The sequence below is a fragment of the Papio anubis genome, chromosome 6 (assembly GCF_008728515.1).
Source record: "Papio anubis isolate 15944 chromosome 6, Panubis1.0, whole genome shotgun sequence".
NCBI classification, from domain to species: Eukaryota; Metazoa; Chordata; class Mammalia; order Primates; family Cercopithecidae; genus Papio; species Papio anubis.
In genome coordinates this window covers 41,922,066-41,947,332 of record NC_044981.1, presented here as the reverse complement: position 1 = coordinate 41,947,332, position 25,267 = coordinate 41,922,066, and the positions used below count along the sequence as shown (strand labels likewise).

General features: G+C 53.8%; 4 protein-coding genes across 20 annotated transcripts in view; 2 read left to right on the top strand and 2 right to left on the bottom strand.

Moving 5' to 3' along the window:
* Positions 1-552: 552 nt before the first annotated feature.
* Positions 553-5,081, bottom strand: POLR1C (RNA polymerase I and III subunit C). 2 transcript variants are annotated; one of them, XM_003897646.3, is made up of 9 exons: positions 4,895-5,081; positions 4,696-4,767; positions 2,630-2,737; positions 2,239-2,371; positions 1,890-2,009; positions 1,648-1,800; positions 1,301-1,450; positions 1,027-1,143; positions 553-888 (listed from the first exon to the last, which is right to left on the bottom strand). In XM_003897646.3, exons 1-9 carry the CDS (start codon positions 4,961-4,963, stop codon positions 770-772), a joined length of 1,041 nt encoding a protein of 346 aa, XP_003897695.2. In that variant the 5' UTR covers positions 4,964-5,081; the 3' UTR covers positions 553-769. The 2 variants fall into 2 exon arrangements, with proteins under 2 accessions (XP_003897695.2, XP_021793024.1); XM_021937332.2 differs by having other exon boundaries at positions 4,333-4,767; positions 4,895-4,947.
* Positions 5,082-5,087: 6 nt separating this feature from the next.
* On the top strand, positions 5,088-10,242 carry YIPF3 (Yip1 domain family member 3). Its single transcript, XM_003897644.2, has 9 exons — positions 5,088-5,349; positions 5,984-6,190; positions 6,378-6,484; positions 8,443-8,488; positions 8,625-8,717; positions 8,876-9,007; positions 9,202-9,315; positions 9,511-9,634; positions 9,759-10,242. Exons 1-9 carry the CDS (start codon positions 5,269-5,271, stop codon positions 9,905-9,907), a joined length of 1,053 nt encoding a protein of 350 aa, XP_003897693.1. The 5' UTR covers positions 5,088-5,268; the 3' UTR covers positions 9,908-10,242.
* A 1,527-nt stretch (positions 10,243-11,769) lies between these two features.
* Positions 11,770-15,127, top strand: LRRC73 (leucine rich repeat containing 73). The gene is made up of 6 exons (XM_003897645.4): positions 11,770-12,579; positions 13,177-13,337; positions 13,676-13,798; positions 14,166-14,266; positions 14,414-14,636; positions 14,784-15,127. The coding sequence occupies exons 1-6, from the start codon at positions 12,308-12,310 to the stop codon at positions 14,852-14,854; spliced, it is 951 nt and encodes a 316-aa protein (XP_003897694.1). The 5' UTR covers positions 11,770-12,307; the 3' UTR covers positions 14,855-15,127.
* A 401-nt stretch (positions 15,128-15,528) lies between these two features.
* Positions 15,529-25,267, bottom strand: part of TJAP1 (tight junction associated protein 1) — a 29,540-nt gene continuing 19,801 nt past the window's right edge. For 4 of the 16 annotated variants that reach the window (XM_021937325.2, XM_017957881.2, XM_021937323.2 and 1 more), the window contains 9 exons: positions 23,747-23,844; positions 22,621-22,752; positions 20,953-20,981; positions 20,046-20,207; positions 19,728-19,794; positions 19,477-19,506; positions 18,591-18,698; positions 18,393-18,476; positions 15,529-17,327 (listed from right to left, as the gene is read on the bottom strand). In XM_021937325.2, the coding sequence (XP_021793017.1) occupies positions 16,230-17,327; positions 18,393-18,476; positions 18,591-18,698; positions 19,477-19,506; positions 19,728-19,794; positions 20,046-20,207; positions 20,953-20,981; positions 22,621-22,725 (1,683 nt within the window). In that variant the 5' untranslated portion in view covers positions 22,726-22,752; positions 23,747-23,844 and the 3' untranslated portion in view covers positions 15,529-16,229. Of the gene's footprint in view, positions 17,328-18,392; positions 18,477-18,590; positions 18,699-19,476; positions 19,507-19,727; positions 19,795-20,045; positions 20,208-20,952; positions 20,982-22,620; positions 22,804-23,746; positions 23,845-25,267 lie in introns of all 16 variants that reach the window. The other 12 variants (XM_021937327.2, XM_031667098.1, XM_021937328.2 and 9 more) reach the window with 5 other exon arrangements.

Below are 25,267 nucleotides of genomic sequence, written 5' to 3'. Positions count from 1 at the left end.
CAATAGCGACATGAACTTCCCTGGTAATCCGGGAGACAGGTGAAATGGTGCATTCACTCTAGCTTGAATGTTTTTCTAGGGGTTTGGCTGTACTCCCAGAAACCACCTTAATTTGCCAATTCTCAGGAGGTGTTTTTTGTTGTTTTTGAGACAGGGTCTCACTGTTACCCAGGCTGGAGTGTACATCTGATGTTCTTAATTGCTTAAGGTCAAACCAGTTCTGAAGTGAGGCCCTGTTTTTTGCAGTGGCTCACACCTGTAATCCCAACACTTTGGGAGGCCCCAAGGCAGACAGATCACTTGAGGTCAGGAGTTTGAGACCAGTCTGACCAACATGGTGAAACCCTCTCTCTACTAAAAATACAAAAAATTACACATAGCCAGGCGTGGTGGTACACACCTGTAGTCCCAGCTACTCGGGAGGCTGAGGCAAGAGAATTGCTTGAACCCAGGAGGAGGAGGTTGCAGTGAGCAGAGATTGCACCATTGCACTCCAGCCTGGGCAACAGAGTGAGACTCTGTCTCAAAAAACATAAAAGTAGTCTCAAAAAGTTTTGTTTGGACATGAGTTTATTTACATCTAAGGCCTTATAAAGGCCTAAAAGTCTCATTTTATGGCACATTTAACAAAATGTATTGATTAAAAATAAAGCTGGAATTGTCCCAGAAAACTCAGGATCCCTAGTCACACTGGGCTCTCTGTACAGCAGTCCTGTAGGGTGGGTCAGTCAGAACCCAAAGCTTCAGCTTGCCTCAGGAACATCCAAGCTCAGTCCATCTGAACCGCATCTAGTTCATCCAAGAAGCGCCGGCACTTCCCCATCAGTACTTTGATGGCTTCACTCACCAGCACATCTGGTGGCAACACCCCCGTTGACTCAACAGAGACTGGGGATCAAAGAGACACTTTAGCCTAGGCAGGGCTTGCCTGTAGAAAGCCCCTGTTACTCAAACTTCACATCTAGACTGGAAGGAAGCTGCAGCACCAAAGAGTACTGCCCACTCATCTCACCACTTCATACTCACAGATATAATGATCTCGAACCCGGGCAAGCCTCACAACCTTCTTTAGCTTCTCATGCCGGAAGATTTCTCTGCTGAAGGTATCCAGCCGGGGGTTGGCAACTCTGGCCACCTTTTTACCTAATGAGAACAAACCACGTTTTTTTATTCTTTTTTCTAATTTGCCCCTTGGTAGCAAACCATGTTATACTTTTAGGAACCCAGGGTTTTTATTTCTGTCACCTTCAAAGAAAATATAATTTAGGTCCTAACCTGAACAGCACCCCAAATACCATACCTTGGACTTCCTGCACCTCAATAACACCAGGTGAGAAGCACCTGCTCAACTCCTCAGCTGCCTCCCCTTCCACGGGCTCAAGCAGGGTGATGTCTGGCAGGAGCCTATAACTGGCTGTTGCCACTGGTGAAAACTTGGCATGATCTTTGCCTGGAGAGGAAGAGAGAAAGTGCCTATATGAAACCCTTCTAGGATTAGGAAGAATACTCTTCCTAAGCTGCTAACAGCAAAAGCACAATGCTCTTGGCTTTCTACCTGCTAGGAATATCTCAGCTGAGTTCTCTAGTCAGCTTGCCCCACTGCAACCAAACTACCCCTCTTCCCAGGAAGGAACACAGGGTTCTCACCAATGCCCTTGACACAGTGCATGAGCAGGTCAATTTCTTGGCCAGGCCGCAGCTGAGCAATGAGGATGTCATCGTGCACTGGTCGGATAGTGCCCTCTGGGAAAAGATCAGCCTGGTTCCCCAGGGGGATCCATGTCATATGCCTGGTATACACTGGAGGAAAAACATGTCAAAAGATCTCAGTTCCTAAAACTAGCAGCCACCCACAGGTGGGGCCTCTTCCTCACCCTACCACTACTTACCTTTGTGGTTCACATACAGTTCGTTGGGGTCAGAGGAATCTTTAGCAGCATGGGGGTTCCGAGTGCATCTGACTTGGAGACGAAACTGTAGAGTATCTATCTCTGTGCCGTCTTCATCTCCTGCACAAATGGAGGGAGCTCTTAAGAACTAGTAAACATCTGAGTGCCAGCACTATGCTGAATGCTTTACATATGTGTCCCATTAATTACGGCAAACTTGGGAAGCCAAGGCAAGTGTTCTCACAGATGAAAAACACTGATGTACAAAGATAAGTAACTTACCCAACATCACAGTCAACCAGGATTTGAACCCAGACAGTCCACTTCTCCCAAAATTTCATTTTCTTACCTTGATTCCGATACTCAAAAAGACGGGGATCAGCATGAATGGGAATGAGCCCCAGACGGTGAGCAAGGATCTCATCCTGAACAATGGATGTATTATTGTACACCAGGACCTTCTCCACAGCCATAGTTGGCACCTGCCCAAGGAAAAATAACCACTTATCTGCAAAAACCCAACAGACCCCCTACCTATCCCCACAACCCCACCCTCCAGAGGTAAGGAGCTATCTCTCTTCCTAGAATGTTTAATGAGAAATTTACAAAGAATGAGAAGGTAAAATGCTCAGCAAAATTCCAGGAAAAATGAGGGAAGGACAGCTTGAGACAATTCTCCAAGTGAGGTGTCAGTGCAGTTCCCAAAGCAACTCCAGCCTTGTCACCATGCCTGCCAATACCTCAGCTAACAGAATTCGTCGAAAAGCATTGGCAATGGCTGCGTCAATTCCCACCATGTCGAACTCCAGTGAGTTTTCATCCATGTGTACTACATCCACACGGAAATTCTAGAGGGACAGGAAAAACATTTAAGTGAAACCTGCTCTCCCTGTAATATCTCTTCATACCTCCCCCTTAGATAATTCCCTCAAGTATTATCCTCTCGTCCAAAAACCTCCCTTTGCCCAGATGTCCCTTATTAAATATTCTTTCTCGCCCAGTGCTTTAGTTTCATAAAAAGTCTCCATTTTTGTCGTCCATTCATTAAAACCCTATGCAATATGGCTTCCAACCAAACCATCCACAGAAGCTATTCCACTAAAGAACAGAAACTACCATAGTGCTTAGTCCTGTTGACACTACCCAGTCCTCTTACTAGACTTCTGTTATGCTTGACATTGATTAAAAAACCTCCTCCTGGCCCAGCACGGTGACTCACACCTGTAATCCCAGCACTATGGGAGGCCGAGGGGCGGATCACAAGGTCAGGAGTTTGAGACCAGCCTGGCCAGCATGGTGAAACCCCATCTCTACTAAAAATACAAAAAATTAGCTGGGCATGGTGGCGGGTAGCTGTAGTCCCAGCTACTCGGGAGGCTGAGGCAGGAGAACTGCCAGAACCCAGGAGGCGGAGGTTGCAGTGAGCCAAGATTGCACCACTGCACTCCAGCCTGGGAGATAAGAGTGTCTCATGAAAAGGAAAAAAAAAAAAATCCCCTTTTTTGAACGATTCCCCTGGTTTCTGAGCTCTACTCTTCTTCCATCTCTGATGATCAACTTCCACCCATCTCTAAATTTGCCAGGTTCTTGTCTCTCTCCCAGGTCACCTTAACTGTACTAGCAGTTTTAGCAACTATCTGTTCTGACAACTTCCAAAATTTTATCTCACTTCTGATCTCATTTCAAGCATGCAGTCTTCTAGCCTGCTAGATTTCTCCACATACAGAAAACAATGCATCATCATCCCTGTTCCCCAGACCCATTTCTCCTCTTAGTAAATGATACCACAAAGCAAAAAGCAGTTCCCAAGCCAGAAAAAGTCATTTTATGCTACCCCCACAGCCTTTATCCAAGCAATCATAAATTTACCTTATATTCTTCCTTTGCTCTATTTCTACCATCAGTCTTAGTTCATATCTTCAACCTCAGCTTCCCTTACAACAGATCTGCCTGCTCCATATGATCCTCCTCAAACTCATTCCCTCCCAGCCATCAAGGTTGCAAATCTGATCATGTCTGCTTAAGAAACTATTCAAGCTCCCTATCATCCACAGTGTGACACACTTCAATCTTGCCGACCACTCATGCCAGAACTACTTGGACATTCCCGGAGCACATGTCACAGAAGTCATAATTTTTTTTCAAGCATTAGCCTTTTTCATTGTTCATACTTTATTCCTTGTATCAACAGGTTAAAAAAGTAAAATTTTCCCAGGCACTGATTTACACATCATGTTTGTAAGCTGCATAAAGGGTAACATTTAGGTCAGTTGCATAAAGGGTAACAATCAGTAATCTATTTAAATGCAATTTTAACCCTTATTTTAAGCTAACTGAAACAATAATACAAAAGACTAAATACACACAAAACCTGCATATCCTGAACTTCACTGACGTGAAACTCAAATCTTTCATAATTCAACTCCTGTTTTTTTTTACTTACCATTCAAGGTTCAATTCAGATGTCCCCTCCTCTTGAAATGTTAAGTACCTCTCGGCCCCTCTTCCTGGTCTCAGCGGAATGCTCCCCACCCCAACCCTGCCGTCTTCATCGCTATCAACCACCTTCACCATATTACACTAGATGCACTTCTTTATACGCACCATTCCTCAACAAGACGGAATATCTCTGCAGAACTGGGTAGAAACCGTGTCTAATTTGGCCTGTAAACGGAGCGTCTAGCACATTGCTCAACAAACACAAACGGAGCGACCCCCAAAAGCAGCTGCTGAGACAGACACAGGCTGCTCAGGCCACAGGGTCTGGCCTTCATAACCCTCCCCAGACAACTTCGGCCCCACTTACCTTCTCGAAGCGGTCCTGGTCCCAGGCATCATCATAACCGGAATAGTTTCCGGGAAAGTCAGTGGTATGGACCTAGAGCAAAGGGACGAGTTTGTCCACGAAGGGACAATGAGCCCACGGCTATCCCCACGCCAATCCCAAGACCCACTCCTGTTCCGCTCTCATTCCTCCCGCCCGAGCTCAAGGCCACAAGGCTTACATTGCGAACCCCAAACTCCCCCAGAACCACGCGGCCCCGCATCTCCTCCACCGCCTGAGAAGCCGCCATCTTCAATCTCTCCACGAGACTAGAGGCTCTATCTGGCGCGTGCGTCCTAGTAGCCTGGCTCCGTTTCCGTGGCAACGCGCCACCTCCTGGAATCTTAAATATCGCGAGACTTTTCCCCGCCTCCGTCCACGTCCTCAGCCTCCGGAAGTTGGTTTTGTCCAAACATCCGGGCTTCTCCTTTTTGTGTTCCGGCCGATCCCACCTCTCCTCGACCCGGGACGTCTCCCTCACTAAGGCCCACGTCTCGCCCACTCCTCCGCGCGCGGGGCTAGCGCGGGCTTCAGCGACGGGAGCCTTCAAGGGACATGGCAACTACAGCGGCGCCGGCGGGCGGCGCCCGAAATGGAGCTGGCCCGGAATGGGGAGGGTTCGAAGAAAACATCCAGGTAATGGCCCCAAGGCACTAGCTGCCAGCAACCCGAGGGCCGGCGATGTCCAGAAGTGTCTTGAGGATTCTCCCTGTGGGCCTGGAAGTCCGCTCCATTTGCAAAACTCTCTTCTTTGGGTCTTCGTGCACACTAAAGTCAGTAGGATTAACATTGACCTGAAAGGGCCAGACTAGTACTCCAGCCTGAGGGTCTCGGGTCTCTGGGCCCGCTCGAGGCATTAGGAAGAAAGTATTCTTGGAACAAGTTAGGAAGTTGGTCGGGGTCAGGCATGGAGTGGGGTTGGGTGGGATTCACTGGCATTCGCTGAAAACATATTATGTGTATAGTTTTGTTTGGGGCTTAGGAAAGAAGGAAATGGGCACTTTTTCAGCCTTTTAGTCTTTGGTAGGTAAGGTAGGAAAAAGACAGGAATGGAAGACTAGTAGTATGTTTCCCAGGCTAGAAAATTCAGCCAAAGCTAGAAACCAAGAGTTCTGAGAGCATATGAGGGGGAATGGAGTGGCATGATCTGTAGTGATTCCGAGCCGTATCCTCAGCAGTGGAAGAACAAAGCCCTAAACCCTGGGATGAGCAGAGGACTTAATGGATGGAACAGAAAAGTCCTGCACTCTAGGAGCCATTGTCTTCACAGGGCGGAGGCTCAGCTGTCATTGACATGGAGAACATGGATGATACCTCAGGCTCTAGCTTCGAGGATATGGGTGAGCTGCATCAGCGCCTGCGCGAGGAGGAAGTAGACGCTGATGCAGCTGATGCAGCTGCTGCTGAAGAAGAGGATGGAGAGTTCCTGGGCATGAAGGGCTTTAAGGGACAGCTGAGCCGGCAGGTGGCAGATCAGGTAAGCATGATTGAATCTTCTGCAGGTGGAAAGGTATACCTAGGTATGTCCCATGTTCTGGAGTTGGTGTTGGTGATGTTTGCCCCAGGTTGTCCAGTTAGAACCATGTAGAAATCAAGCGGAAAATAGGCAACAGGGTCTAGAACCAACAGTCCCACAATACCTATGCCCATCTTCCTTACCTCAGATGTGGCAGGCCGGGAAGAGACAAGCCTCCAGGGCCTTCAGCTTGTACGCCAACATCGACATCCTCAGACCGTACTTTGATGTGGAGCCTGCTCAGGTGCGGAGCAGGTGAGGAGCCTTCTCTTGAAGAAGCTTCCCTCCTAACACCTAGTCCTTTATGCACACTACAATCAGATTTCAAGCCCTGGGCTCTGGTGGCTCCCCCTCTTCATGACCCCATCATCTCTCATCACTACACCTGTCACTGAAACAAATAATAATAGCTACCAACTTTCTCCTTTTTTCCATCTAGCTGACTACTCATATTCCCTCAAAACCTACCTCAGATGTCACTTCCTCTGTTCCACATTCCTCAATCCCACCCCCAGTTTGTTCTCTCCTGGTGTTCCTATAGAACTTTGTGCTTGGCAGCCGGGCGCGGTGGCTCACGCCTGTAATCCCAGCACTTTGGGAGGCTGAGGCGGGTGGATCACAAGATCAGGAGATCGAGACCATCCTGGCTAACACAGTGAAACCCCATCTCTACTAAAAATACAAAAAAATTAGCCGGGCGTGGTGGCAGACACCTATAGTCCCAGCTACTTGGGAGGCTGAGGTAGGAGAATGGCATGAACCCGGGAGGCAGAGCTTGCGGTGAGCTGAGATCGCGCCACTGCGCTCTAGCCTGGGCCACAGAGCGAGACTCCATCTAAAAAAAAAGGGACTCTGTGCTTGCCTCTAATAGACAGCACTTCACCACTGCTTTCCTTTCTTATTCCTGGAATCTTCCCCCCAGAGACCAACAGCATCTCAAAAGCAGGCTCTGTCTTGTTTATCTTTTTATTCCCAGCAGCAGAACAGTCTCAGAATCAAAATATCAGGGCATAGTTTTTGAGTGACTTTTCAAGAACTAGATTTAATCCTGGCTTGGTTTTTTTGTTCGTCCTTTAATCAATGCTAATCAAATACCCAGGACCACTCTGCAAGTATTTATTAAGCATTTGCTCTGTGCCAGACCCTATACTAATTGTATCTGGTTCAGTGGTGAAGATAGATAGGAGCCTTGCTCTTGAGTGCAGTTACAGCACAGTATTCATGCTATGATGGGGCACACAGGAGGGATATGTGAGCCAAAGCAGGTTGGTGGGTGGGACAGGACAAGTTTCCCAGAGGAAGTAAAATCTAGCTAAAATCCAAGGTATGATTAGGAGCTAGCCACTTGAGAGAAGGGGCAAGTGACTGAATTTTCATACCACTTCACATATATTTTTCAAGAAAATGCTCGACAGTACCTGGAGGCACAGTTAAGCAGGAAGAGGAGGCGTTTTTACTATTCCCTCAGTAACACCTTTCATTCTAAACCTTCCATCTAGCCCGCTAGACTTTTCCCAGGGCTTCCTCATTATAGCCCTGAATTCTGGGTACTCTCTGCTGAGGTCTGCCTGTCTTGTCTTGTCTTTTTATTTTGTTTTGTTTTTTTGAGATGGAGTCGCACTCTGTCACCAGGCTGGAATGCAGTGGCGCGATCTCGGTTCACTGCAACCTCCACCTGCCAGGTTCAAGCAGTTCTCCTGCCTCAGCCTCCTGAGTAGCTGGGACTACAGGCACCCGCCACCATGCCCAGCTAATTTTATGTATCTTTCATAGAGACGAGGTTTCACCATATTGGCCAAGCTGGCCCCTAACTGCCGACCTTGTAATCTGCCCGCCTCAGCCTCCCAAAGTGCTGGGATTACAGGTGTGAGCCACCGCGCTCAGCCTGCCTGTCTTTTCAAGGGGAGGGAGCAGATGGATACATGGTTAGGCTCTCCATCAAGGCCCAGCAGGGCTGAGTTCTCCATATAGCTGCTGTTTCAGTCAGCTAAGTTTCAGAGGGTTGTCCTTCCTGGAAGTTAATTTTAGGGGCAAGGAAATGATTTCCTTATTCCCTATCTGTCTTTACTACCCTGTTCTACCCTGTCATCCGACATGTCCTTTAGGCCAGGCCCCATTCCCTGGAGTTAGAGATGAATAAAATGCAGGCCATGCCCTCCAGAACCTCATGGCCTCGGGCTGCCTCTGCTTTAATCTCTCCTCTCCTTTCCCAGGCTCCTGGAGTCCATGATCCCTATCAAGATGGTCAACTTCCCCCAGGTGAATAGGGGGTGGCACGTCTGGAGAGCGGGGGGAAGCACCAGGGCAGAGGGTGGGACCACCAGGCAAATCCTGGGAAGCCATAAACAGACGAGCTGTTGTACCCTCCAGCCTGAATGAGTTGGTATATTGACAGAAAATTGCAGGTGAACTCTATGGACCTCTCATGCTGGTCTTCACACTGGTTGCCATCCTACTCCACGGGATGAAGACGTCTGACACTATTATCGTAAGCAGGACAGACAACTTTGGGGGGGTGGCTGCACTAGGTTGAAAGCTGCTTGAGGATGCGGTGGTGGAGTGAGACAGGAACCGCCCCTGCGGAAGGCCCTAGGTGAGGCTGAGATCAGAGGCCTCCTAGGACTAAGTAGAGCCTTCACCCCACAGCGGGAGGGCACCCTGATGGGCACAGCCATTGGCACCTGCTTCGGCTACTGGCTGGGAGTCTCATCCTTCATTTACTTCCTCGCCTACCTGTGCAACGCCCAGATCACCATGCTGCAGATGTTGGCACTGCTGGTAAGGAGCCAGGCGTGGTGGGCAACAGTGATGTTAAAAAGAGTAGCCAGGCCTTGGTCTGCATCTGTCCTGGGGCCCCGAAGCCTGGAATGGGAGGAGTAGGCCAATGGACCGTGTGTTTCCCACGGTCCCCATGAGAGGCCAGAAACCAGCCCAACCTGAGTGATTCCCCTCTCCACCATCCTCCTTCCCAGGGCTATGGCCTCTTTGGGCACTGCATTGTCCTCTTCATCACCTATAATATCCATCTTCACGCCCTCTTCTACCTCTTCTGGCTTTTGGTGGGTGGACTTTCCACACTGCGCATGGTAAGCTGGGCAAGAGGCTTCCAGGGGTGGGCTGTCCTCCCAGGGAGTTGGGGAAGACAGCCTGGAGCTGTCCATCTCACAAAGAGCCCTAAATGGGAGGGAAGGGCCCAAAGATGGTTCTGCCCTGGGTGGGAGTGTCTTCCCCACTCCTCACTTTGGAGCCAGGCCCTTTGAGCTGTATTCTCATGGCCCTAGGTAGCAGTGTTGGTGTCTCGGACCGTGGGCCCCACACAGCGGCTGCTCCTCTGTGGCACCCTGGCCGCCCTACACATGCTCTTCCTGCTCTATCTGCATTTTGCCTACCACAAAGTGGTAGAGGGTAAGTGGCAGGAAGGCCTGGGTGGGGGAGAATGGGACAGCAGCTGCCTAGGGCAAGAAGCTGGATATCATCGTCAGTGGGGTGGGCCCATCTGACCCTTGCTCACCTTCCATCTTCCTTCCAGGGATCCTGGACACACTGGAGGGCCCCAACATCCCGCCCATTCAGAGGGTCCCCAGAGACATCCCTGCCGTGCTCGCTGCTGCTCGGCTTCCCACCACCATCCTCAACGCCACAGCCAAAGCTGTTGCGGTGACCCTGCAGTCACACTGACTCCACCTGAAATTCTTGGCCAGTCCTCTTTCCCACAGCTGGAGAGAGGAGGAAGACTATTAAAGGACAGTCCTGATGACATATTTCTTAGATGGGGTCTGCAGCTGCCACTGAGCTGTAGCTGTGTTAAGTACCTTCTTGATGCCTGTTGGCACTTCTGAAGGGCACAAGGCCAAGAACTCCTGGCCAGGACTGCAAGGCTCTGCAGCCAGTGCAGAAAATGGGCCAGCTCCTCTGAGACCCCTCACCACCTACCCCTTCCTTCGTCTTTATCTCTCCCACACTGTCTTGCTAAATATAGATTTGGTAATTAAAATGTTGATTGAAGTCTGGAACTGCAGCGGCTGATCCAGTGGTCCTCCCTGTCATCCCACTTACTATATACTTTCATGCTCAGTCAGCAATGGTAATGTCGTATGTTCCCTTTTTCATATCCTCACCCAGACAGGATAAAGGTGGGACAGGCCAGACTACATAGAAGGCAGTGCTTGAATATGGAACCTACCCCTGAGGGCAGGGGACACCTGACCCATGAAGCGGCAGGGAGGCCTCAATCACAAAAGCCATAAGCCTGATGGAACACTGCAGCCAGCTTGAGTCTGGGTTCAGCTGCGCTCTTGGGAAGCCAAGGAAGCAGTGACAATTGGACAAAACATCCCAACTTAAACCCCGTGTCAAAACAAGGATCTTCTGCTCCTGGGCATTGTGGGGATAATTTTCCTGTGGAGCTCATAATTGAAGCCAAACTTGGCTTTGCCCTGATGGTACTGGGGCCAGCTCCTTTCAGCTTTTCTGTCTTTCCTCATAAAACCAACCACCACTCCTAACATAGCACCATCCACCCCCCACACCACCACCTCTTTAATCTGCTCCACTTAATTCTGGTGGCTAAAAGAGGGAATACGGCCTTTGACCTTCCTTCACTATATTGAATATTATGTTTTATGTACAATAATCTCCTTACACTAGTAAATCTGGGTCAGCAGCCTCTATCCCTCCTAACAAAGGGACTAACAGAAAGAGGTGCCCTTCATTTGTCCTGCGTTACACAAGTGAGGCCCCCACCACCCTGGCCAGTGGACAAAGTTGCCACAGTACCGCCTGCACCGTGGGGTGTGACTCAGCTGCCTTCACGTCCTCACCAGTGCTCCAGGGCTCTGGCCCTGGCACCTCCTCTGTATTGGCAGCCCCAGTGTCGTGGCAGGGACACACCCTCAGATGTCAACAGTGCCCTGCATACCTGGAAAAGGCGTGGCACCAGGACCTTGCATCTATCTGAGGCTTCCCTGCCCTAGGGACCCTCTGGGGTTCCCTTCTCCCCAGCAGCTCAGGCTGGCTCTGCCCAGCCGTGGCCCCCGGGGCCTCCCTGTTGAGGCCGCCATCTTGGCGAGAAGCAAGTGGGAAGTCCCCGTGGACCGGGATCACCATGCACGCTGCTTCTCGAGTCACGAGGGCAGGGCGAGGCGCGGCACGGAAGAAAGGGCCCTGGGGCCTTCGAAATAGGAAGGAACAGTGCCCTGGATCCCGGCGAGGGCCTGGACCTTAGGAACGGGGAAGGATGGGAGAATGGGCAGAAGAAGCAGTAACCGTGTCCAACACCACCTCCACATGGCGTGCCTCCATTCCGCTCCCCGTCAGCCCTCCCCAGTCAGCCCATCCTAGGCCTCAGCCCTGTCGCCTTCCTTCTGCTAGCTAGCTGACCCCACTCTCACGGGAAGAGCGGCCTATCGCTCCCAGCTCCCTGCCCCGAACCACCCGTGTGCGCGGACCTCGCGGGCCAGCGTGGCCTTGGCCGGGCAGGGGGCGGGGCGAGCGGCGGTGACGCGGCCGTTGCCATGGAAACTCGCCGCCCGTTAGCTCTCTGGAGCTGGAGCCCGAGCGGCAGCCGCCCGCCTCAGGCTCTCTCTGCCAGCCGTGCGGTCAGGCCCGCGGTGTGGTCGGGGGAGCCGGGCGGCAGAGAAGGAAGGAGCAGGTACGGCCTCCCAGCCGGGACCGGTAAGCCGAAGCCCTTGAGCCGCTCGCTGCCGCCGCGACCGCGAGGAACAAGGACGAGCGCGGAGCAGCGCCTGCCCAGCCCCCGGAACGCGCACCCGGCCCAACGCCCAGACACGGACCGTGCGAGCCGCCCCCGCCCCAGTGCCGCCCCACCTCAGCCCGGCCCGCGCCCTGGACGCCTACGCACCTCGGGCCGGCTCCGGCTCAGTCCCGGTAGCTCTTCTCCGCCCCCGCCGCAGCCTCCGCCGCAGCCGCAGCCTCCGCCACAGCCTCCGCCTCCGCCCCCGGCCCCACTCCGCCCGCGACCCCAGCCGGGGCCCCGACCCCGGCCCTATCCCCGGCCCTGCCCGCGGCCCCGCCAACCTCCCCTCCGGCCCCGTACCCGGAGGCCCAGCCGTGGGCACGATGCTGCCCAGCTCCATCCAGATTTCGGGGGAGCCGCTGTCCGGCGCCGAGGTGCGGGACATCTGCCGCGGCCTGCGCGACAACGCCGTGCGCCTGCTCTCGCTGCGCGGCTGCCGCCTCTGCGACCGCGACTTCGGCCGCATCTGCCGGGCCCTGGCCGGGGCCACGTCCCTGGCGCAGCTCAACCTTAACCTGGGCGTCGTGTCCAGCCCCAGCCGCATCAAGCAGCTGGCTGAGGCTCTGCGGACCAACCGCTCCATCCAGTCCCTCTTGTGAGTGCGCCCCCTCGCAAGGGGGTCCCGGGCACTGCACCCCTCCATACACGCCCCTGGCATCTCATGTTCCTCCACACTCCTTCCAGTACCATTCTACCCTCACATGCTTTATGCACATACACCGTGCCTCGGCCCATGCCTTCACAGCACCGTCCAAGCACACGCTTGGGCTTTGCACGCGCGACCCTACCCGCGTTGGGATACCTACTACTTCTGACATTGGGTGGGGGCCGTGCCTCCCCATCTGATCATCTGCATTTACTTCACTGGGGCAGCTCCTCGGGTTCCCGAGAGAGAATATCCCCCTGGGGACGAGAGCCCTGCCCACTGCAGTATTCCAGTCCACTACTCACCCACCCCTTCTCTGCTCCTCCCTGTGCGATGTCCTGGATCCCTGCCCCAGAAAACAAACCGAATTCTCCCTCTACTTGTATTCCCTGAGAATCTAGAACTTTCCTTCTCCCTTTTCAGGCCTCTCTAGTGCTGTGACTGAGTGCCCTCCCCATATCTAGGGCTGACAGAAGTGAAAGTGCCCCTTCCCCATGTAGATAGGGTTCAGGACTGCAGTAACCCTGCTCTCTCACTCCCCACCAGCCTGCATGGGAGCCCCCTGACAGATGCGGGGCTGGCCTTGCTGAACCCAGCCCTGGCCCTCCACCCTGCCCTCGTGGCTCTGGACCTGGGGGACTGCATGCTGGGTGATGAAGCCATCAACCTCATCTGTGGTCTCCTGCCCCCAGATGGGGCCAAATCTGGTGAGCAGGGCCCTGTTGAGGGCTTGGGCTAGTGTGGCAGTGATGAAAATCGAAATGCAGAGGGAAGGGGGTGTGGCCCCAGAGCTCTGATGTTGTGGGTGAGAACGTCTTTCTACTCCTCTAAGGAAGGGGCAGGATGGGGGGCAGCATGGAGACTCAGGGATCCAGGCTGGGCAGGCAGAGGAAGCATGGGCCTCCTTAATGGTTCTTGAACTCTGTGGTGGGGGTGAGGTGGTGCTTAGCCACTAGGGACACCCTGGAGACACAGGGACGGTGGGGAAGGGTTCAGGGAGGGCTTAACCCTCCTTATTCTGGTTTCTTGCTATGATGCTACCCAGGCTTGAAGGAGCTAACGCTGAGTGCCAACCCTGGCATCACCCCTAAGGGTTGGAGCCGCCTCGCCATTGCTGTGGCCCACAGCTCCCAGGTCCGCGTCCTCAATCTGGATTACAACCCCCTGGGTGAGGCTCAAGAATACCCCCTTGGGCTCTCACTGCCTCATGCGCTATCCAAGAGCCTGGGACCATCAGTTGACATGGTAACCCCTACACTGGGAGAGGAAAGAGAAAGGAGAGCCCCCAAGGGTCAAGGAGATAGCTTTGTGGAGGACCAGGTGACCAACAAATAGATCAAAGCATCAGTCGCCACCCGTGGGCCTAACTTTCTTCATGCCTTCACTCACCAATCACAATGATCCCTTCCTGACCACCAATTGTCCATGTTTCCTGGCCAGGGGTTAGTATCTTAAGTTGTTAAGGCAATGGGGAAGCTGTCTGTAAGGATTAGCAGGCATGTGTGTGAATGTGTGCACGTGTGTTGTCTCCCCAGGTGACCATGTGGCAGGAATGCTGGCTGTAGCTGTGGCCTCCAGTCGTACGCTAGAGGTCCTAGACTTGGAGGGCACAGGGCTCACCAACCAGTCAGCTCAGGTGGGAAGTTGTCATGTTTGGGAACGGCCAGGGGATGGGGTGGAGGTTAGCTTATGTGTCTGATGACATACCTAAGGGGTGGCAGGTTGGGGTCTGAGGACCTGCCTTAACTGTGTTCATCATTTTCCATATTCTTCCCCACCTCAGACCCTGCTGGACATGGTAGAAAATTACCCCACAGCTTTGCGGAGCCTGGTGTTGGCTGAGAACAGCATTAGCCCAGAGCTGCAGCAACAGATCTGTGACCTCCTCTCTGAGGGAGAGGAGGAGGAGGAAGTGGCAGGAGGGGCTGGCGACACCCAGGAATGGGAGAGAGGGCGGGAGCCTGCTGCCCACCAGAGGGGCAGCAGCTCCTGGATGTGCCCCAGTGGTAAGAACCCAGAGGGTTGATCAGAGCTAGGTCTGGAAGAGGCTCGGGACAAGGGAGAGTGGGTGTGGAGAACCTAGGCTTTCAGCTATCTGTGGTCCCCAGTGGAGGAAGGAATGGTGGTCTGAACACCCCTCTGCCCTTCCACAGATCCCAGCTCTCAGATGGTGCTAATGACGTCAGGACTAGGGGACAGTCTGTTGGCTGAGACCGAGATGTGACTCTCCACTGGGCCTCTGCACACCATTTCACTTGTCTATTGTCCAAGCCCCTTGCCCCAGATATCAGGCTCAGGCCCTGGGGCTTGGGAGGGAACTGGGGTCAGGGGCTACATGGGGGCTCTGGCAGCTCCTGGCAGTGTGGTGGGAAGGAAGCTCTGGAAGCCGTAACTGAGCAACAGCCTTGGGGGGCACTTGAACCCAAGGCAATGCCTTTGAACTTGGCAGCTCTGGCTGCAACCCGCTGGCTCGGAAAAGATTTTATGAACTCCACAACCTGGCGTGTGGCTGTAGTCACTGGGGGCCGGCAGTAGGGGAGGAATTGGAACTACCAGTAAGCACCACTAGGGGGCAGTAGCATCACACAGCCCAAGCTCCAGGCTTCGTGAACTGGTCCAGAATCTCTCAAAATAGGCCTGGCCTAGGACCTGGGCTTCTGGGGCAACACCTTACACAAGCCCCATGAAGATCTGGTCCCTGCCTCTGAGGGAAGACTCAGGGACCCTGCTAAGGTTAAGGTACCCCCCGCTTCCGCTCCCTGATGCTCTGTGCCCAGGGAAACCCTAGGTAGAGTGGGGCAAGGGGAGTCACTAGTCAACTAGGATGAGACCAGGACTGGGAATACTCACGAATGGGGAGAAGAGTGGGAACGGGAAGGTCATTAAGACAAGTTAGGCCATACCAGTAAAATAGTTTTATTTGATTTTAAAATAGTCATCAATGTGAAAATTTCCCAAAGCTTGGAGTAACAGTCTAGAGCCAAGGTTGGGAGTAGAGGCCAGGCCTCACCCAGAGCGCAGCTTGAGGCCCCTGAGCCCCACCTCCTTTCCAGAGAGAGGGAAGAGACAGCTGAGGGGGCCCTGAGTCAGTCCTCTCTCTGGTCCCCAAGGCCAGCTGTGCCGGGCCCCCAGAGGGCAACAGCTCATGTGGAGGATTGGGGGGGAAAGCAAACAGGTAGGAAACAGAAATGAAGTTAACAATTACACCACCACCCCCCAAAAAAAACAAAATAACAAAACTTGTGACTATGAAAGGAGGATGGAAGATGAATACTGATAAACTCCTCAGCTCCCCAGAACAGTCCAGTCTGGGCTGGGTTGGGCTGATTGGAGAAAAGGTCTTGAGACCCAACTGCATGTTACTGTGGAGAATAAATATTCTAAGAAAAGGGGAAAACCATGAGGCAAGCTGCCGTGGTCAGTCAACGCAGCTGACAGGCCTGGCATGGCCCACCACCTGACCCCACCCACACAGGGAACAGGTGTGCAGGTATGGATTGGGGAGAGATCAAGGCCTTGGACTGGGGACCCTGAGCTGCCAAGGTATGGGGCCTCCTTGCAGTCCCAGTGCAGCAATGGCAGGAAGGCCACCAGAGGCCCTAGTTGAGCAGGTTGCCCTGCTCCTGGGCCTGGGTGAGGCTGTCCTTGCGGTGCAGGTGGTGAACCCCCATCCTCTTGGGGCTGCGCTGGGGGCGGCTGGAGCTGGGGAGTGGCCAGGCCCTGCCCTCAGTGTGGGAAGTGCCTGACCCCTCCTCTGTGCCACTGTTAATGGGCAGCAGGCTCTGGCGCTCTTCCTCAGGGCTGATGGGCAGGTTCAGCTCTTCTTCCTCCTCCCTGGGAAAGCCAGAGTCAGGTTCTATGGGTAGCAAAAGTTCACTCTCTTCCGGTCGGGGAGAAGGTGCCTGGACCACCTCATCTCTGTCAGCGGGGCTATGGGCAAAATGGCGCTGCAGCTCAGGGAGGGCGTCGCGTCCAAAGGCTGTGCGCTGGGCCACAGCAGCAGGTGGCGGAGTACGGTCCACAAATGCCCGCTGCCAGCTGGCCAGCAGGTCCTCTTCAGAGCTGGCAGAGCTAGCTGGGGCACTGAGTGTTGGGGGCGCTGGGCTGGGCTGGTGGTGGGGTGAGGCCTGGGCTGAGGCAGGGGTACTGGGCACTGGGCTAGGGCGGGCCCGCTCACTCCCCTCCTCCACCAGGCTCAGTGAAATGGCCTGGCGGGTAGCGTAAGTGCAGTTGGGCAGGGGGCTGTTGCGGGGGATCCGAACCTTATCCTCAGAGAACTCTATTACCCTGCGGCCAGGATACAGTGGGTGTGGTGGAGATGGGGTTGGGTAGGGGCTCAGCTTCTCAAAGGCTGGCAGGGGCAGCTCTTCCTCCGGGGAGCCCCTGGCAGTATCCAGAGAGTGGCACTCCCCATTGGGTTGCGGGGTGGGGCTGCCAGGGGCCGGGGGACTGGCTGGATTACCTGGGACACCCTCGCTCATGTCCACATGCACAAAGACATCCTCAGCCAAGGGGCGCCCGGCGCTGCCTGACTGGGCTGAATTGAGCAGTAGAGACTCCGGCTTCTCTAACACTCGGGCAATGACCGAGGTAGGCACCACAGCCCCTGGGGCTAGGCTGGGAGCAGGACCTGGGCTGGCAGCCTCTTGACCACTGTGCAGATGTTTCCGAACCATGTCCTGTAGCTCACAGGGCAGCTGAGGTAAAAAAGCAGGAAAGAGAGACATTAATGATCGCAGCTAAAGATAACTTGACTCACGGCGAAAGTAATGGCTCCCACATTTAAGTACCTCTGTGTGCTCAGCACTCCACTATCTCCTGTTCTTAGAGCATGCCAGTGTGTATACCCTCACTTCACAGACACACAGGCCCGGAGAGGGGAAGACAACTCGAAGCTTTTGATTAACTTGGCCAGGATTTAAACCCAGATCTGCTGCTGAGGCCGGCATGTTCTCAAACTTCTATCTCCCAGCTTCTGCCCAAACCACACTTAAGTTTGGAGAATCTGTATAGACCAGTGGCCTTAGAAATACCTCTTCTGGGCCGGGCGCGGTGGCTCACGCCTGTAATCCCAGCACTTTGGGAGGCCAAGGCAGGTGGATCATGAGGTCAGGAAGGAGATGGAGACCATCCTGGCTAACACAGTGAAACCCCGTCTCTACTAAAAATACAAAAAAAATTAACCGGCTGTGGCAGTGGGCGCCTGTAATTCCAGCTACTTGGGAGGCTGAAGCAGGAGAATTGCTTGAAGCCGGGAGGCGGAGCTTGCAGTGAGCCGAGATCACGCCACTGCACTCCAGCCTGGGCAACAGAGCAAGACTTCGTCTCAAACAAAGAAAAAAAAGAAAAAAGAAGAAATATCTCTACTTCTGCAGGCCACATCAACCTTGGGCCTGAAGCTCTGGGGTCTAGAGTTTACCCGTTGGGGTAACATGATCAGATGGGCCTAATCCTCTCTCAGTACTCTTTGGGCAGATAGCTCTGACTACCCTCTCCTTCCTGCCTGGGATCCTCTCTCTCTGTCTCTGTTATAGAAACCAACAGGGCTGCCCCCCCAAAACTAGTGATGGGCCCTAGACAGGACATGGGACACCAACCAGTGGCAGAGTTGACTGGCTTGATAGGTGACATGGAGGCAGGAGGGCAAAATGGAAAGGGGACTTAAAAACAGGAAGACAGAGAGAGGTGTAGAAACTGGAGTTAAGAGTCCTACAGTGGCCAGAATGGTCTATGTGGGCGGGGAGGGGGTGAGTTCTACTCACATCAGCAAACTTGTGGTTTCGGAAGTGGGACTTGTTGCACTTGAGGAGCTGCACAGCCAGGTTGCAGTCCAGTCGGTACCGCTCCTACAGACACAGACCTGGTTCAGAGCCCAGCCCAGCCCTCTCCAAGGGAGCAGGGCCAGGCCAGAACAAAGCTAGCCCCAGGTGAGGAAGGCCCGAGCAGTGAAATGCACATACGTTGAGCTCTTCCAGCTTGTTAATGGTGTTCTTGGCATCCAGCAGCTTGTTGGTCAGCTCCACAATCTCCCAGTCCAGCGTCTTCCTATCCATCTCAGCCTTCTTGATCTGAGGCACAGACTTGAGGTTAACCCAGCCCACACCCTAGCCAGCCCTTCCTCTCCCTCCACCTCCTCCCATCCTGGAGACACAAGAGGCCACAGGTGCTAGGGCAGCCAAGGCGGACAAAGCAGAGACAAATGACGGACAGACAGAAGGAGACTGGGCATCTCTCCCACTCCCTGGACTGGCTGTGGGGTGGGGGCTTTCTTAGCATGACCTCCTGCCACCTGGGCCCAGGACACAGACAGTATAAGAGCTGTCCATCCCCTGAGATTCCAGGGGCTCTGGGCACCAGGCAAGGCAGCTGGTACCTCAAAGGCAGAAACTGCAAACCAGGGGGCTGAAGCCTCCTATGTGTGCAGCTGTTTCCAGCATCAGGCTAGGAGAGGGAAGAGGAAGCAGGGCTTGGTGGCAGCCAGGGTGCCTCGCTGAGCAGGGAGCAAGCTGCAGGCTCAAAAGTAGCCTTCTGATCTTCAGTTCAGGGACTGGATCTGCAGCCTCCCCTCCCCGCCCACAGCCTGGGCTTGCTGCCACTGCAGCCAAGAAGCTTTGGGTGTTCAGTGGAGACATCAATCAGTACCTCTACCAGAGCCAAGGGCAGAGCAGGCTAGGCTCCCCAGCTCTCTCCTGGGAGGGAGGCATTGACTGTTAAATGGGCCTCACACAGGGAAGAGAAAGGAGCGGGTATACTCAAGGGGTACAGGGTAATAGCCAGGGCCCGCAATTCCAGATCTCAGCTGAGAAGGCCAGGGCAAGGGAGAAGACACACAAACTCAGACGCAACTGCAAAAATCCAGCTGTGGCTAAGAGAGGCCTGAGAGGAGAGTGCAGCAGCGACGGTGGCAGCATGAGGGGGAGACGAGGAAAGAAGAGAAACAGTGTGAGCATTAAGACAGTCCTGACTTGCAGAGCACACTGCGGTACCCCCACCACTGCCCCATCCCACCATCTCCCCCAAGCCCGAGTGGCATTCCCCTGGCAAATCCTGGCCCCCTGCTATGCTGTGAGCACAGTGCCCGCCAAGTTGCCGTTTACCAGTGTGTGCAGCTTGTCCTCCAACTCCTGGTTGGTCCGCTGGGAAGCTGTGTAGCTGTTCTGCAGCCTGAAAAGGGATAACACAAGGCACATCCCTGGGTCAAGATCCCATTCTTCAGGCCCTGTTCAGCCTCCCGGGATCTTAAACATGTCATTCACCCTCAACAACTTCAGTTTTCTAATCGGAATCAGATGATCTCTGAGGCATCTTCCAGCTAACCTCCGAAGAAGGGGGGGGGGGAGAGAGAGAGAGAGAGAGAGAGAGAGAGAGAGAGAGTGTGTGTGTGTGTGTGTGTGTGTATCCCCTCATTCCCACACCTGCGGAACTTATCCTTAAATTTGTCCAGCTCCTCGCGGCTCTGGCCCAGCTCCAGCTCCAGGCAGTCCTGCCCGATTTCCAGCTCACGTTCCAGGGCCTCAGTGCGTCTGGTGGCGGAGGCCAGGCGCCGGCGAAGCTCTTCATTCTCCTGCTGCAAGAGCCTGGCAGGGTGTTGTGGGATCAAGGGCAGAGGGGTATGAGAGATCAAAGGGCATGGCCTGGAGCTCCAGAGTGGGCTCAGGAAGGAAGGGATGACATGAAGACAGGCAACCAGAGCTTGAGTCTAAGGCAGCATATTTCATAGGCCTGCTGGCCCTGGGAACACAGCCTGGGTTGGAGGGTCAGGGGAGGAAGAGGGGATGGTAGGGGACAATCCAGCTTCCCTTCACTATTGGAGAACGAAAAGACAGAATTGGGGGTAGGGATACGACTCCCAGCCTGTCTCTGGTTACAGCCCATGTCAGTCGGCCACTAAGCCCCCAGCTCCAGTTTCCCCTCTGCACAATCAGGCTTCTCCATTATTCATCTCTTGGAAATCCAGCCCAGCACTGCCCTCCTCTCCGGAGGCCTCATGTGGCTAAGAAAGGGCTGCAAGGGTGGCAGCTGGTACAGGAACCAGGAGCTGGGGAAGGGCTCCTTAGCAAGAACAGCAGGGCCCTCAGTGCCATTTACCTCCTGATTCTATGCTCTCTCGAAGCCCATGGAACAATAAAATCCCATTTGCCAGAAAAAATATCCACAACATCAAAACTCCTCCCACAGTCCCTAAAACAACCCATCCCAACCTTTACTTCCACCTAATCCACGGGAAAGTCCAACTGTACCGATAGCCTAGCCTGCAGCTAAGAGGGACAGAGTTGAGGCAGGGCAGTATCTCAGGCAGCATCTCAGGCAGCAGATACTCACTTCATCCTTTCTGCGTCAGTCAGGGGTTCCTAGGCAAAAAAGAGAAGCTTGAGGCTCAGCTCTGGACCACTGGCCCCCTGGTTGGCTCACCCTCCAAATAGCCACGAAAAGGCTCAGGTGTGAAGCCCAGAGACTCTCACAGCAGAAGAGGGCAATAGGGCTCTCAACAGATGGAAGCAATTCAGTAATGCTGGGACAAGCCTCGACTACCTGCTCCCATGCCAACCAGAAGATTCAAGAACCTCTTCCAACCTTCAACCTTAATCCTAAAGTCATTTTCAAGTAAGTCCTGGCACCCAAGCTACCTCTCCCCAGGGGCAGAGACAGCCTCTCAGCTGTTTACTCGGCTCTTGGTGGGCCCTGTCTCCACACACGTATGGCAGAGACCTTCCAGAAAAGTCAGGCTGAACTATACACAAGAGTTCTGAGCTCTGACAAAGCCCTCAGCCTTGGGACAAAGACAAAGGCAGAATCAGGCCCTGGCAGAGGCTCAGGAGGAACAAGTGCATGGGAGAAGAGGGCTAATCCTGACTAAGGGGAAGAAGTGTCTTGTTTGGCTCTTAACCTCCTGCCCCATCTTCCCCAAACCTCTATGGCAGTCATGGCTCAAAAGTCAAGTTCAGCCAACCACAAAGTAGAGCAGGCCCACGCTATTGCAAGAGGGAAACGTCAAGGGGCCTATTCTACATAGAGCTGACTGCTTCAGAAGTGCAGTCTCAGGCAGAAAATGGAGGTAGGTGGCCTCCTTTGTCCATTGACTCTGACAACAGGATTTGACCCTATTCTACCGTATACTGATTATACAGCCTTCACCTCACAGAGCCTTAGTTCCCTCACTTATAAAACTGACGTAATGCTCACTGGGTAGCACCTAGCATAATAGCTGGCATCTTAATTTAATGTTCCCTGAACTGAAATGAGCAAGTCATGGCTTTTCTACCTTGAATCTGACCAAAGCAGGTTACAGTATGCCTGATGCTCAGCACGTGCTGCGTCTCAAGTTCTTTAAATGTGCTCCATGCACTGCGACCAGGTGGAGACATGGCTGCAAGGGCGGTAAACCACTGTGGCCTTCATTTCCGCCTGTGAGTGAGGTTAATGGGGGAGGAGAGCCCATGTTTTGCAGCTGACTAGAGGCCCCTGAAGAGCAGAGTCCAGACCTAACAGTTCCTGGCAGGGAGTACGTATTCAACAAATGTTAGCCAAACAAAGCAAAGCTGGAGGAAGGGCCGGACTTCCTGGGGACAATGAAGAGCAGCTGTGCTGGTGGGAAGTGGCTATAGCACTGCCTCCTGATATGCCCCAAAGGGGCCACAGGTTGAATGGCTCTATTCCACTATGGAGGACCAGAGTCCCATCCACCAGCAGGTTAGGTACCCCTCAGTCTACTGGGCTGCCTCTTGCAGGGAGAATATCATATGGGATCATTTATGCTAAGCTACAAAGACTCAGGGGTTCCCTGACATTTGGATGTATACTCACTGACAGTCTCCCTTGAGCCTACATTGCCCCCACCTGCACTGCTGCGGCTAGGAGACCTCAGGCCTCCAACAGCAAGGCCCACTCTCACCCCAACTCAGGACCAGAAGCTCAGGCAGAAGTCAGCCAGACACTCAGCCTCAGAGGCCTTGCCTCTGCCGGTCAGGCTGGGGTACCAGTCTTGCTGACCTCCTGCTCAAGCCGGGATCCAGGAATTTCCAATCGCAGCTCCCGATGCTCTGGTGGTGCCTTACGGTAGGGTTTCTTAGCAGGGGCGGGGGCGGCACTGGTCATTCTGGGAGGTGACGGCTCCTCCACCTGCTGAGGAGGAGGAGGAGGGAGGCTCAGAAATGTGGCCAGAAGGACTCTGGACTGAGAAAAAACAAAGATGGTGAAAGGAGACATATGTTGAGGCCACCACATAGGCTGATAAGCCTGGGCCATTACTGGAGTCATTAGAAGGGCACACCTTAGGTGTGTCAGTCCCCATAGGTCAAAGGAGTGCCAGAGGGTGGGGCATGGGTCCAATGGGGAACAGGTGGGTGGGAAAAGCAGGGCCTAGGGCCTGGACACCTAGGTTTTAAGAGTGGGGCAGGGAGCCTTCAAAGCAGCCCACCACCCTCCTTTCCACTCTCCTCTGAAGGCCTCAGAAGATAAAACTCTCTATGCATTAGTTTTCTCAACTCTAAATTAGTGGTAAAACAGCACCAATTTCTTTTTTTTTCTTTTCTTTTTTGAGACAGGGTCTTGCTCTGTTGCCCAGGCTGGAGTGCAGTGGCGCACTCTTGGCTCACAGCAGCCTCAACCTCCCGGGCTCAAGTAATCCTCCTGCCTCAGCCTTCTGTGTAACTCGGACCACAAGCATGTGCCACTGCACATGCTTGGCTATTCCTTGTACACGGGGTTTCACTTTATTGCCCAGGCTCAAACTCCCAAGCTCAAGCAATCCTTCTGTCTTGGCCTTCCAAAGTGCTGGGATTATAGGTGTGAGCTACTGTGCCCAGCTAAGAATAGCACCAACTTCATAGGGCTGTTGTGAAGATGATGTAAAGCACTTAGGAAATGTTGAATAAATGTTAGTTTAAAAAAAAAAAATAACCAAAAAATGTGAGTTTGGGGATCCAATCCAGGATCCTCAGTGGGAATCTCAAAGCCTGAGAGAGCTCTCTGGCCTCGGCCACTGATGGCCAAACCCCTGTGGCCTCCACCACTCTTTTCACCAGCCCCCACCGAGAGAGAACATTTGGCTGCCCCCTCACCTGCCCCTCCCCAGAAGAGAGCCAGGCTGAGGGCACAGGCCTCATCAGGGACATACCGTCTGTTTGTCGGCAGCTCTCTCCGTTCCGCTGTCCGAGAGTTAGCCCTCGGCTCTCCGCATCCCACGGCCCCTCCACTTCCTTTAGCCAACAGCTCCTGAAACCAGAGAAGGGCAGAAAGTGGAAACCAGGTGTCAGCCGCCTGTCTGTCAGTGCTACAGGCCTGCCTGCCCGGTCTGGGACCTGGAAGGCCCCCCAGGGAGAACCATGGCAGGAAGGCCATGAAATAGGGGGCCTGAGGGGAAAGCAGCTGGAGGCAGATGACTGGAAGCACTGGGTTCCTGCCTTTCTCCGTGACAGTAATGTCACAGTCCCAGATGAGATACGTGTGTCTGTGTGTGTTTATGGTCTCAGCACATTGCCCAATTCTTGAATAGGTCCGGTTCCGTCCTATCCCTACTCCACATCTGTCCTCCTCATCTCCCAGGCCTCTGAGAGTTTGGAAACAACTAAGAGATTTGGGGAACATGGGTTACAAATGAGAACACCAGGAAAAAAGCCTCACAAAGATCCAAGAAGACAGAGAAAATGATGGAAAGAGAGCACCTAGCATTTCCAGAAGGAGGCCCAAGGCTATTTGGTGTATAATGATGATGGTCACCGGCCTTTGCAATGAGGCAGCGTAGGGCTAGGAGAAGAAATCTGAAAAGGGAGCAACACAGAGCAGTAGCTCTCAACCAGGCAATTCTGCCCACCCTCCTTCCCCAGGGACGTCTGGCAAGTGTCAGGAGACATTTTTGATTGTCGAAACCTGGAGGGAAGGAGTGCTACTGGCATCTAGTGGGTAGAAGCTGGGGATGCTTTGGTCATCCCACAACCATAGGACAACTCCCACCACAAATAATTCCCAACAGAAAATACCCAGAGTGCCAAGGCTGAGAAATACGAAGAAAACTCCAGTCTGGGGAGTTGGAGACACCTGGGCTCCAGGCTCAGCACTGACACCACAGGGCCCTGTGTAACGCCCTTCCTCACTGGATAACCCAGTTCCTTATCTACACAGAGGTGGCCGGACTGAGTGTCCTATGAGAGCCCCTCCCACCTCCTGAGGTTCAAAGATGGGCCCACACCCCTCCCTGGCCCCCACCTGTAATTAGCTGGGTTGCAGCATGGGGGCAGCAGCCACCAGTGATCAGGCAGTAACCTCAGGTGGCCTTCTGGGCAGAAAAAACAATCTCCTCCCGCCCCCATCAACCTAAACAGAGCTGGAGGCTGAGGGAAGCCTTGCGGGCTTTAGCATGTGTTCCCACTGTCGGGACATGCCCTGGCCATGACTCCTGTCACATTCCAACAGGGCCTGGGGCAGGAAGAATGGTGACGGGGTAGGGAGGGTGGCGAAGCAGGAGTGGTCTACCTCCTCTGTCTGGACAGCCTGGGCCTTGGCTTGGGGTTCTGTGGGGAGCTGGGGTGCGGCAGCACAGGCACGGGCCGCCAGCCTCCTCCCCCTGACAGGAGGCAGAACGTGTCCCCACAGGGCACATGCAGCATGCTGTGTCGGCTGACTCCCTGCACAGGAATCT

Coding starts and splice junctions, on each gene's coding strand:
- POLR1C (XM_003897646.3), bottom strand. CDS start 4,963: ATGGCGGCTTCTCAGGCGGTGGAGGAGATGCGGGGCCGCGTGGTTCTG. Junction 1,801..1,889: donor ACTGTATGTGAACCACAAAG/GTAAGTAGTGGT, acceptor TTTTTCCTCCAG/TGTATACCAGGCATATGACA. Junction 1,144..1,300: donor TGAGGTGCAGGAAGTCCAAG/GTATGGTATTTG, acceptor TGTTCTCATTAG/GTAAAAAGGTGGCCAGAGTT.
- YIPF3 (XM_003897644.2), top strand. CDS start 5,269: ATGGCAACTACAGCGGCGCCGGCGGGCGGCGCCCGAAATGGAGCTGGC. Junction 6,191..6,377: donor GCCGGCAGGTGGCAGATCAG/GTAAGCATGATT, acceptor TCCTTACCTCAG/ATGTGGCAGGCCGGGAAGAG. Junction 8,489..8,624: donor AGATGGTCAACTTCCCCCAG/GTGAATAGGGGG, acceptor GTATATTGACAG/AAAATTGCAGGTGAACTCTA.
- LRRC73 (XM_003897645.4), top strand. CDS start 12,308: ATGCTGCCCAGCTCCATCCAGATTTCGGGGGAGCCGCTGTCCGGCGCC. Junction 12,580..13,176: donor CGCTCCATCCAGTCCCTCTT/GTGAGTGCGCCC, acceptor ACTCCCCACCAG/CCTGCATGGGAGCCCCCTGA. Junction 13,799..14,165: donor TCTGGATTACAACCCCCTGG/GTGAGGCTCAAG, acceptor TTGTCTCCCCAG/GTGACCATGTGGCAGGAATG.